The sequence below is a fragment of the Podarcis filfolensis genome (genome assembly GCF_964270895.1).
Source record: "Podarcis filfolensis genome assembly, chromosome: 18".
In the NCBI taxonomy this organism is placed as follows: domain Eukaryota; kingdom Metazoa; phylum Chordata; class Lepidosauria; order Squamata; family Lacertidae; genus Podarcis; species Podarcis filfolensis.
In genome coordinates, this window is record NC_139622.1 from 4,035,857 (window position 1) to 4,047,896 (window position 12,040).

General features: G+C 48.6%; 1 protein-coding gene across 3 annotated transcripts in view; it reads right to left on the reverse strand.

Annotated features, from left to right (window-relative positions):
- Positions 1 to 237: 237 nt before the first annotated feature.
- The window catches only part of KCNN1 (potassium calcium-activated channel subfamily N member 1), a 79,442-nt gene continuing 67,639 nt past the window's right edge, over positions 238 to 12,040 (reverse strand). For 2 of the 3 annotated variants that reach the window (XM_083594672.1, XM_083594673.1), the window contains exons 6-9: positions 11,329 to 11,439; positions 10,285 to 10,412; positions 4,426 to 4,495; positions 238 to 2,992 (exon numbers count right to left, since the gene is read on the reverse strand). In XM_083594672.1, the coding sequence (XP_083450798.1) occupies positions 2,720 to 2,992; positions 4,426 to 4,495; positions 10,285 to 10,412; positions 11,329 to 11,439 (582 nt within the window). In that variant the 3' untranslated portion in view covers positions 238 to 2,719. The remainder of the gene's footprint in view (positions 2,993 to 4,425; positions 4,496 to 10,284; positions 10,413 to 11,328; positions 11,440 to 12,040) is intronic. The other variant, XR_014543342.1, reaches the window with a different exon arrangement.

Sequence of the window (12,040 nt, forward strand, 5' to 3'; positions counted from 1 at the left end):
GGGACATGAGAAGACTGATATGGGTGTGCCTTGCCCCACGCCAGGAAGTCTTGTCGTATGTTCTCCAGGTAGCTCAGCAGCAAACTCTTAATCTCAAGGTTGTGGGTTTGAGTCCCATGTTGGGCCGGTTTCCTGAGTTGCAGGGGGTTGGACTAGATGACCCTCATGGTCCCTTCCAGCTCTACATTTTCCCTATGATTCTATGTTCTTAAAGCTATCCTTAAAAACCAATCCCAATTTGAAATCAAGAGAACCTTTAATAGAAAAACAAAACAAAACTTCGATCATCCTCCGCGCTTTCCTAATTCTTATAAAATAGGTTGGGTTGCAATCCTCCCCCCCCCACCAAATTTCAGCCTCTCCCCACCCTCCCCGCAAAACACACACACACTCACGATCGATCGATCAATTGATCAATTCAAGAGCTAGAAAGAAGCACAGTGTTTTAAGAGATCAAACCGGAAGTCTTCGAAACGAAAGCAGGAGGAATGTGTTTGTGTGCGTATGAGAGGAAACAGGGCGGTTAGATTACAAAAGAGGAGGAGAACCCATGTGTGGAAGACCCCAGAAACGTTTTGTGCGTCCACTGAGTCACAAAGGCAGGAGGACACCAGAGCTCCACACCCACCGCTTTCCGCCCAATGACCTTGTATTGGAGACAGGAGACATGGAGACATGACTTCCCCCAGTTCAGATGGGCTGATTTCCAACGTAACATCGCTTCAACTGCCCATGTGCAAAGCGCTGCTGTCACCCCCCTTTAGATTCCACTTGGAATTGCATCGGCAAAAGCTCCCTTTGGTGTGTTGGTGCCACAGATTTTATAGGATCTTACAGGAGACAGTGAGCTTGCTTGTCGTGAGTAAGGAGAGGCCTGTAGCCTTATTATTTGATTTTACAGGTTTTTCGAACCCAGAAGCCATTCACTCTATTGTTGGGGGAAAGTGGAATGTTCTGTCTCTCTCTGACTTTAGATCCCCCCCCCCTTTTCAGTGTCTATCACCTTACTTTTTTTAAAAAAAAAGATTTAAGTAGTAATAAAAGAACCCTTTAAAAGCTGTTAACAAACCTGCTATTGTGCGGTTGTGGGGATCAGATTAGGAATTGTGTGCCACTATTGATGTTACGGCCACTAGCCAATAGGTACTTGGTGGGTCATCTCAGTGGTGTAGTGGCAGTTGCCAGTGCCCGGTGCCTGGGGCTCACGCAACTGCAACCCCACCTGAGCAAACGGGGTCACATTGAGCCGCCTGCCTGGCCACGCAGTGGGGAGCCCAGCCAGCTGACGCAACCCTTGGCAGGTACAGAGAAGTGCTGGGCCAAGCCACACTGCCTGCATGGGGGTGCCTCGTTTATGCCCCCTCAAAAATTGTGCGCCTGGGGCAAATGCACCCCTGGCACCCCCAAGCTACACCCCTGGGTTGGCTCCAACTATCTAGACCTCTTGAAGCGAATGGGCTCGCTCGTTAATTTCAGTGAGCTAGATTAACATTAGATACAGCCCACAATATTTATTTCTTTATAACAGGGGGTGGAGAACCTCTGGTCCAGGGGATGGATATGGCCCTCCAGGCCTCTCCATTTGGCCCCTGGAACTCTCCCCTCATTGACCCTCGTTCTGCACCTTGCTTGAGTGTTTTTGTCTGCCTAGGGTGCATCCTTTAATTCTGATGAGGCCCCTTGCATGTCTGGGTGACAGGCGTAGTGTGCGTAGAAACCAGCCAATTGCATAAAAGTAAATTTTGCATCAATTGCTCTATCCACTCCCCCCCCAGCCTCTCCCAGCAGTGGCATGTGGCCCCCAGAAGCCCTCCCAGCAGCAGATGGGGCCCTCGAGATGAGGCCTCTGCTCCTGCTTTAAAGCAGGTCTTTTCTTTCTTCCAGGAGACAGAACGGGATTTGGAAGGAGAGCAAAAAAAAGCACACACGTGCCACTGGTCCCAGTTGCCTCAGACCCCTTTGCACTTATGTATGGCTCCAAAACATGTTAAATCCATATATAGTTTTATGAGAAATGGGCATTTGCCAGCATTTCTCTCCAGTTTGGGAAGAGAAAAGGCAAACGAGCGAGTGGAGTGGGAGACTGTCGCCTAAGAGGTCCTCATTGGAATCACAGGACAATAGAACTGTACTGTTGGAAGGGAACCAAAGGCCCATCTAGTCTCACCCCTTGCCAGGCTGAATGTTGAGACCGTGGAACAAGATGGCTCCCGTGGAGGGCATGGCTAGGGACCAAATGGCTGACGTTGGAAGGGAGAGAAGGGATTTTTTCTTTTTTTTAAGGGATTGTTGTGAATTTGCACAATTTCTACATGGGATTCCCCTCCCACCCAGTGCTATTTTTCAAGAAAAAGAGGTGCCAGCACTCACCATGAACGCCTCCCTTGTTCTCTTAGAATGGCAATGGCGTCCGCCTGAGAGGTGCCGGAACTGAGTTCCAGCGAATTCCGGCTGAGGAAGAAAAAGCCCTGCTCCCACCCTCTCCTCATACAAACAAACAAAAGAAACATCCCCAGCTTTGCATAATGTTACATTGGAACCGGGTTCGGAATCCGTTTTCTGTGCCCGACGAGTCTTCCGCGGCACGGGCCCATCTCAGCGGACTTGGGGGTGGTCTGTGTACAGGGCTTTCCAGAAAAAAGCTCAGAGGGGAATCGGCCACACAATGGCCATATATGAGTCCATGGGTGCCCCCGGTGCACGAGCCCGCCCCCCTGAATCACCCGCTGTCCGAGGATGTGTGAGGGGCAGTGGAGGGAGACTTCCGCCGGCGGGTGGGAGTCCAGCAGGAGCGTTCGGAGCTGTTGGAGGTGCCGCAGGTGCGGGGCAGGGCCCGCTGCTGCTGGCGTATGGCTTGGCTGACGAGGCTGGGGAGCGCATGCAGAGTCAGGCCCAGCATGTCGATCTTCCCCTCCAGGGCGCTGATGCGCTTCTCGAGGTCCTCATTGCGCTCCTGCAGCTCTGACACCATGTCGTACATGACGTTCTGCGTCTGGCGAGAAGGGAGAGGAAAGTGGGAAAGGGTTGGTGGTGGTTGCACTGGAAGAGAGCGGGGTGGCTCCAAACCCCTCCTCCATACCACCTCCCCGGACCTGCTTGTTTATAGTAATAATTTATTATTATTATTATTTATACCCCACCCATCTGAATGGGTTGCTCTAGCCACTTATTTCTCTGCACATTATGTGAGACCAGGGGGGAGGGGAGCTGGTCACAGCAGGAGGGGGAGACCACCAGGAGTCTTCATCAACCTGAATCATCTCTGCCTCTTGGCCTCCCTCCTCTCCAGCCTCTGCTTCTTCTTCTGATTCTGGCCCTCTCTCTGCCACACTCTCCCCGCTCACTAAGCCCTGTTACCTCTTCTGCCCCCTGGCTATGAGCCTTCTTATCCTGAGGGTTTCCTAGGGTGCTCCATAGCTGGTGCCTCTCATCCAGCCCGTCCCCTCCCTCCCTCCCTCCCTCCCTCCCTCCCTTCCTTCCTTCCTTCCTTCCTTCCTTCCTTCCTCTGTCCTTCCTCTGTCCACTTTGGGAACCACTGATCCAGCTCAATATTTCCCCTGACAGGTAACAGCTCTCCAGGGTTTCAAGCAGCGGGACATTCCCAGACCCTTCCAATATCAGGGATTAAACCTGGGACCTTTTCCCTGTAGAACAGATGCTGCAACTTCCCCTTATAAATAAAGCAAGAGCCTAGTCTTCATGATTCTGACTATCTTTGATAGCAGGGACGCGGGTGGCGCTGTGGGTTAAACCACAGAGCCTAGGACTTGCCGATCAGAAGGTCGGCGGTTCGAATCCCTGCGACGGGGTTGCTCAGTCCCTGCTCCTGCCAACCTAGCACTTCGAAAGCACGTCAAAGTGCAAGTAGATAAATAGGTACCACTCCAGCGGGAAGGTAAACAGCATTTCCATGCACTGCTCCGGTTCGCCAGAAGCGGCTTAGTCATGCTGGCCACATGACCCGGAAGCTGTACGCTGGCTCCCTCAGCCAATAAAGCGAGATGAGTGCTGCAACCCCAGAGTCGGCCACGACTGGACCTAACGGTCAGGGGTCCCTTTACCTTTTTACCTTTGATAAGAATTGCATTGAGCAGGGGTTGGCAACCTAAGGCCCATGGGCCACAAGCGGCCCATGGGGGTCGTTTAACTGGCCCATGAGCCACCCCCGAACTGAGCCGCCAGCTTGGCAAGTCCCAACGCGCTGCGCTAAACCGCCGCAGTGTGGCATGGGGACTTGCTTCTGCAGTGCCAGAAAGCGCATCTGCGCATGTGCAGATGCCAAAAATTGTGTCTGCGCAGACGCTAGAAATCACGGAGTAAACCTTGCCAACCGCTGGCATTGAGCCCCTACCCCAATCCAAGGTGATTACTTCAAGCAGAGACCCCAAAATTGCTTGATGTTTCCGTCACCCAGGCGTGGCTCACCTTTGACAAATCCACCAGGGTGTTTGCCTGGTCGTTGAGCTTCCTCTGTTCCATTTTCACGCTCCTCAACCTGGAAAGCAAAAGCGATAGCGGGAATTAAAGATGAGGGGAGGCGGGCAGGAGGTTGGGGTTGCACGAAGCAGCGGTCTGCAGGTGGAACAGACAGGAGATGAGAGAAAGAGATCCCACCATCACCGTAGACAGACATGCACACAATTCCAGATCCCGCCTTGCTGGATCCAAACACACACACACCCAGGCATGCAGGGAGCCAATGGCACGAGACCATTGGCTTGGGTGGAGACAGCTTAGAGAATAGCCCTCTCTCAGCATGGAGTGACCCTCCACCTCTAGGTTTTGGGGGGACTGGAGAAGACCTTCCTGTCTCAGCTGAGCCTTGGAGGTCAGCCACTCAGCTTCTGAGAAACCCTGTTGGGTTTTCACCCCACTAGAAAATTTAGAGGCCCCTTACCACTTTTAGGGATATGGTGCTGCTTTTAAATATTAGTCTGATTCACCCTGAGAGCTGTCTTCTTGGCTCGCATATTGGTTTTGGGGCACGGATCAGGTCATATTCGCGTGAAAATGTAAACTGGATGGATGTCTCTTCTAAAGCATCCGGAAGGCATCAGGGCAGGGAAGGTGCTGCAACCAGGTCTCCTCCCCTCTTGTCTCCCAGAACCAGTAGAGGCATGAAAAGGGTGGAGAAGAGGTTGGCTGATGACAGGAGCAGTCTCTGATTGCTTGGGGGGAAAGCCCTGGAAAGGAGGGCGATGGACTTTCAGTTTCGGAAACTGAATTTTATGGAGGAAGACCACCGGAAATGAGCTGCTCTCCTCATCAGGCCTGGAACTCAGCCACGTCTGTGGAGATGGTGTTTTTGCTAATAAAGAGTTAACTCCACCTTTGAACTGTGTGATCACTGACTGGCACACTCCTGTGGCAGTCTAAAGGATGGATTCCATGGACCTTTCCCAGCCTGGCTTATCAGGAAATTGGGAAAGTAAGAGTGGGGCGGGAGAGAGAATCATCTCACATTCCCTGAGTTATTTGAAGATGCTCATGCTATGTTTACAGCCCTTAAACGACTCAGGTCCCAAATATCTGAGAGACTGCAGACTCTCACGTGTTAAGAACATAAGAAGAGACCAACCAGATGCCCATTATGGGAGACTCTCAACCAGGACTCGAATACAGAACCAACTCGCCCTTCCCGTGGGTTTCTAGCAACAGGCGATACTGTCTAGGCATCGCATAGCCATTGTTGCTAGCGGAAAACACAGCAGAGGTGGCCCTCTTGCCTGCAGAAGTCTTTTTTTTTGGGGGGGTGGCAGTTTGGGGAGAAAGATTGCCTTCTCTGTGGCAGCCCCTGCATCGCGTATCTCCCTCCCCACAGAGATCTACAAGGCACCTTCATTGCCCAGCTTTTGTCACATGCGGAAAATGTGCTGCATTATCCCGGCACCCCAGCTGTGGTTTTGATTGTGTGTTTTTTTTAATGTTGAGTTTACATGGTTGTGGCCCGTGGGAGGGAGCAATAGCTAAAGGTGAAGGACCCCTGGGTGGTTAAGTCCAGTCAAATTCGACTATGGGGTTCGACAGTCATCTTCCCCAAGGGAACTGGCGTTTGCCCACAGACAGGTCATATGGCAAGCAGAATTAAACCGCTTCCGGTGCAACGGGACACCGTGACAAGTGCCAGGGCGCACGGAAATGCTGTTTACCTTCAGAATAATAATAATAATTCAGATGGGATCTGCCAGGCTGTGATGGGCAGAGCAATGATGACATTGAAGGGAGCGGTTTAATAATAATAATAACAATAATAATAATTTTATTATTTCTACCCTGCCAAGCTGGCTGGGTTCCCCCAGCCGCTGTGGGCTGCTTACAGCACTTATGGAAATATAGTAAAACGTCAAACATTGAAAACTTCCCGATACAGGCAGGAGGGTCCATGTGGGTGCTGTGAGATGGAGACATAATGGCGCTCCCACTTATGGATGGGTCCAGAAAGCCCTCGCGTTGCTTGGCCTCTAAATCAGAGCAACGTCGCGAGACACAGGCAAGATGGAAACAGCTTGTGCTGAGAGATAGATGGGAGGGAAGAGAAACACGGCATTTGCAAGTTGGCAGCGGACTGGCATGCTACGAACCCCCAAATTTCTGACTCTCACTCTCTCTCTCTTTTCTCTCTCTCTCTCTCTCGCTGTCCACATTTCGAAACGGAGAGAAATTTGGGTTAGCCGAGGGCTGGCCGGGGTGAAGCGTGGTTGGGATGTGCACCTTTGCGTGCGTAACTTGGGCATGCGTGTGTGTCTGAATGGGGTCGGCGCTGTGGCCTCCCGGAGGGGTGGAGACAAAGACGGGCAAACCATGCAGTCAAACAAAAGTTCTGGCGGAACAGTAACTTACTTCTGGGCTCTGCAAGGGCGGGGCGGGGTGGAGGAGGGGGGAGGGAACAGAGACAAAACAACAGCACAGGTTTAAATAAACATGAGAGATAGGAAGGGGGGGGTCACACCGCCAGACAGACACCGCCTTCTCTGCTCCCCAGAACCCACAGATTCCCACCCCGGAGTGGTCAAATTGTGGGTCGAAGGTATGAGGATAGCTGAAAACCCAGCACACACTAATGGGGGGGCCACTGCAAGCGGCTCCCTGTTATGCACAGGAACATAGGAATTCATCGTATACAGAGCCAGATCTGCTTCCCCAGTCCATCTAGTTCAATATTGCCGGCACTGACTGACAGAAGCGCCTTGCCAGAGATTTCCATCTCTTCCATGGCGATGCCATGCAGACCCTCCAAGTGTCCCTATTTCCTTTTTCTTTTAAAAAAATGCTTTTTATTAAGTTTTCATTTCAAATACACCAACAAAATACACAAATATTTCAAATATTTTTACATCTGCCTTACTTTACGCTCCGTAGAGCAGTTGACATCCCTTCCGCAGGTTTTCTTATTCCAATCACTAATCCACAGTTCCTTAATAGTAACTAAACCATGACCTAAGATTTATTTCAGTCCTGCTAACGTCTTCAAATTTCTACAGTTCTCACTTATATAGACCATAAATTTACTCCATTCTTTTTGGTACTTTGTTTCCTCCTGACTACGAAACCTATGAGTCGGTTTTGCTAACTCCGCGTATTCGACCAACTTTGTCTGCCACTCCTTCACAGTTGGTATCTCCTGTTTTCCATTTTTGGGCTATCAAAACTCTGGCAGCTGTCGTAGCATACATATATAATCTTCGGTCCACCTTCTTAATATCCTCTCCTATCAAACCTAGCAATAGTTCTTCAGGCTTTTTTGGGACTGTATATTTAAGCATCCAAGTGTCCCTATTTTCCAGGGACAGTCCTGGGTTTACAGAAGCCGTCCCGGTTTCTGATCTGACCCTGGAATGTCCCGCTTTTCCTTAGGACGTCCCTGTTTTCATCGGGGAAATGTTGGAAGGCATGCGATCGAACTTGCATCCTACTGTATGGAAGACTACTGAGCTGGGGGACCAAGTAAGATTCAGGTCCTTTGTTCACAAAGGAAGTTGCCTTCCAGTGAGCTAAACCACCAATCCGTCTAGGTCAGTATGACCGGCACTGGTTGGCTGAGCTGGGAAAAGCGTTGGACTCTGAGAGTGCCACCGATTCCGGTTCTGTCAGTTTGGTTACACCTTTCTCTCTCTCTCTCCCTCAGCCACCCACCCTTGCCCCGACATTACTTGTTATGTACTGAAGTTCTCACCCTGGGCCAGCAGGGGGATACTGTAGATAGTAATGCAAATAAGGGATCGAAAGTGACGTTCAGTGATTGGATAGTTTTAGAAAGTTGTTACAGTAACGTTGTACCGGAGCTCTATATAAGCAGGCTGACTGAACCCTTCAGTTCAGTTCTGTCCTGGCCTGTGAATAAACAAGAGCTGTTTGAAGAATCGCTGTGTCGTCTGATATGTTCACCCACAACTTAACATTACTGATAACACACTGCATGTAAAACACAGTAAACGAAAGCCAGGGACCCACAATTTTGTCGCCTCAAGGTTATTTTGACGGCACAACTCTGCAAGTTCACACACTCTGGTTCGCTGACAAACCATCTCATCGTAGATCGCCTTCGACGCAAGGGGAAGCGAGGGAACCTCGACGTGCAATTGTGCGTGCCGCCACACCAACACATCTCCCTCTCCTCCCCATGTTGCATCGATGCACACAAGCAGATGGTTAACACGGATATGGGGGTTTTTTTTGAAAAACACAAATGGTTGGAAACACATGAAAGTCTGTGTGGCGAAGGCAGCAGCTGTCCTTGACCGAAAATCTGGCAAAGGTGCTGTCCAGGATCTTGGAAGGTAAACAGAAGCTGCCCTTCTAGACTTGGGTTGGGTTAGGAAATCTAGATATGGGGCATGTTTTTTTTTTATCAGACTCACTGACCATGATGGAGAGGAAGCTTGCAATTTCTTGCATGTATCTATATCCTTGTCTAATGGCACTCAACCCAGGTAGATGGGCGTGGCCCTAGGAGACCCCATAAAAGGGCTGGTCACACGGCCATCTTCCTTCTCTTGCTTCTCTTGATGATGTTCTCTTGATGTATTTTTGTTTTCTGCTGGCTCTCAGCCAGCAGCACATATGGGATAAACTCATATCCCATATGGGATAAACTCACACTCTCTTCTGCAGCTAAAAGCTAAAACCTGCCTTCAGGATCATACTGTGAACTGAATGTAAGTAAACTTCTTATCATTACTTTTAAAAGAAGACTGTTGTGTCCTTATTGTTTTAAGAGGGAATAAAGGGGAATTAACCGGGATCGAACTCAGTCTGGACAAGCCAGATTGGACTGCTTAAGTAAAGAGATCCAAACGAATCTACCAACTAGTTTCTTGCAATATACTGGGGAAAATGGACTCTGCTCCTGACTCACTAGTGTGGGTGAGGAAGGATAATATTTAATCAACATATCCTCTCCTACTAGCCACAACATTCTCACACAGACCTTATATGTGGGATGTGAAACACAAGAACAGTCAAGTACAACATTCCTAGAGTGAACATGTTTACACAGGGGGAGGAATGTTTGTCCAGCCAGCAGGTCAACTTCCTGTTTCCTTCTGGGCTGGGACGGACTTCCTCTGCATGTGACTAGAGGAGGGTGTGGCCTCACCTGTGCAGGTAATGACAAAAGCACAGGGCAGGGCAGCCATCTCTCTCTCTTTGACTACTTTCGTTGAAGAAGCAACATCGGCTTAGCCAAAGATGCTCTCTTGGCCTTCAGCCAAGAAAGGACAAAGGGACTGTCTCTTTATGGGGTAGTTTCCAGGTGTATGTTACTTTTCTAAGCAAAGTCTGCCTTCTGGGATCCAGTTGTGAACAGAATGTGAGTAAACTCTTTTTATACTTTTATAGAAGACTGTGTCGTGTCTTATCTTTTATGAGGGAATAAGGGGGAAATACCAGAACAGTTATTATAGAGGCTTTAGCGAGCCTGAGCAAATGCATCCGCTGTGAGTTTAAAAAGGGGAATGTTACTCTGCTAAATTGTGAACTTGTTAACACAAGTTGGAAAGGCTATAATCAAACAATATATCCACTCCTGCATCCCTGAACGTTCCCACACGATACGGGTAGGTTTCGTATAACAACCCAATGCCACCCCCAGCTAGCAGCAGATTTTTGCAACGATTGAACGGTGCATCGTATTTAGTGGGGCGGATTCCCCTCCTTTCAGGCAGGTACCCCCAAGTCAGGGAGAGACCTGGACAACAGAACAGGGGGATGGAGGGTGGGTGGGTGGGAGCAGGAAGCAGCAGGCAAGGGGGGGGGGGTTGAAGCAGGTAAACATGTTTGACTTACTGATGGATGGCTTGGAGGAACTTACGCTGGTGTTTCCGTACTTTGGCATGGTCAATCTTCCTCACCAGCTTGGTGTGCTTGTAGATCAGCCACGTTTCCCTGAGTACGTTGGCGGCAGAATTCTTCACCTGGGGGGTTGGGGAGGGAAAGAGGTTAAGGGGGAAAGAAAAGGAGATGGGCATCAGACAGGCAGGAGAAGTCTGAGGTGGTGAGCAGCGCTCTTCAAAAAAATAGGCTCTCTGGAGTTCGTGACGGCACAGTCTCTTACCAATCCTACCTTGCTCCCATTGCGATAGCTCTCAATTATCACCAACCAATCCAAGTTTGACCCTGTGAAGGATTGTTTGTGAAGATGCTAAGTTGCACCCGTGTCTTAAGAAAGCTAACTATTTGGAGTTAATTAAGAACTCGGTCTTTTTGTGCGGCAGCATCTACACTTTGGAATTCCCCTTCCTTTTGATATCCTAGTACCCTTATTGGCATCTGCTAAAGAGATTTTTGCCATCCAGATATTTAGAAAGGTGGTGCGAGTTTTAATCTGTTTTTAATTTATTTTTAACTTTAAATCATTGCTATTAATTTTCCTTATCGGATCGTTTTATTGTGATACACACACACACACACCTCACACTGCTTTGAGGGTTTTTTTTTTTTAAAAAAGGGGGTGCATGCATATTATGAAATAAATAAATATTACTGTTTTCACAGAGTCAAGTCTTGATTCTCTGAATGGCCACGGCAAGGAATTGCCTTTGGAACAGCAATCCTCTGCGTTTTATAAAACGGCAGTAGAGGAGGTTGTTGCATGCATTATCCTCTAAGTAAAGATCTTCCGTGTAGAGACCCATTGAAATTCATGGTCCTCACGTTCTCATGCCCATTGAATTCAATGGGTCTACTCTGAGTATGGCCAGCGTTGGAGATGACCCACGTTATTCATGTCCCTGACCTTTGATGGATTTACTCTTGAGCAGAACAAAGGTTGACTACCACCCACACCCTGCCTATGTTGAGGATCGGGGCCAAGGGTGCTGCACCTCTTACCCGCTTTGATAGCTGTGTATCCATCATGAAGTTGTGGACGTGCTTTTCCGCTTTGGTCAGTTCGAGCTTTCGGGCGACCACGGCAACCACGAGAGCTGTACAGCCCGCACCCTGCCAGACAAGGAAGAGGGTGGGTTAGAATAGGGAAAGCCAAACCAGTTGGATGCCTGCCTGCTAAAGGAGGCGGGAGAAGTGAGCCATATCCAAGGACACTGCAGTGTGCGCCATATTTTCATTTAAGTTAGTAACATGCCACTCAATTACCAAAATCTCAATGGGGTGGACATAGATAGATAGATAGATAGATAGATAGATATAGAGATAGAGATAGAGATAGAGATAGAGATAGAGATAGATAGATAGATAGATAATAATTTTTTCTTAGTTTTTCAACATATCATTTTCAACAGTAATTAAAGATACTTTCATATCTTACATCATATTTTTTTTACTTCCATCAATCACATCTGAAAATTTTCCAATCTATTCACTAAATACACATTTCTTACTTCCACAATTACATTTAATTCATAACTAATATCTCTATTCTTCCTCTACTTTGCAATGCTCTATACATTTCTCCTTACAAAACTTCTTGTAGCCCTGCTAGCGTAATTTGTTGATTACAGTTGCTCTTCAAATAATTCGTATGTTTCTTCCAATCTTATGTAAATCTTATACAGTGGTACCTCGGGTTAAGTACTTAATTCGT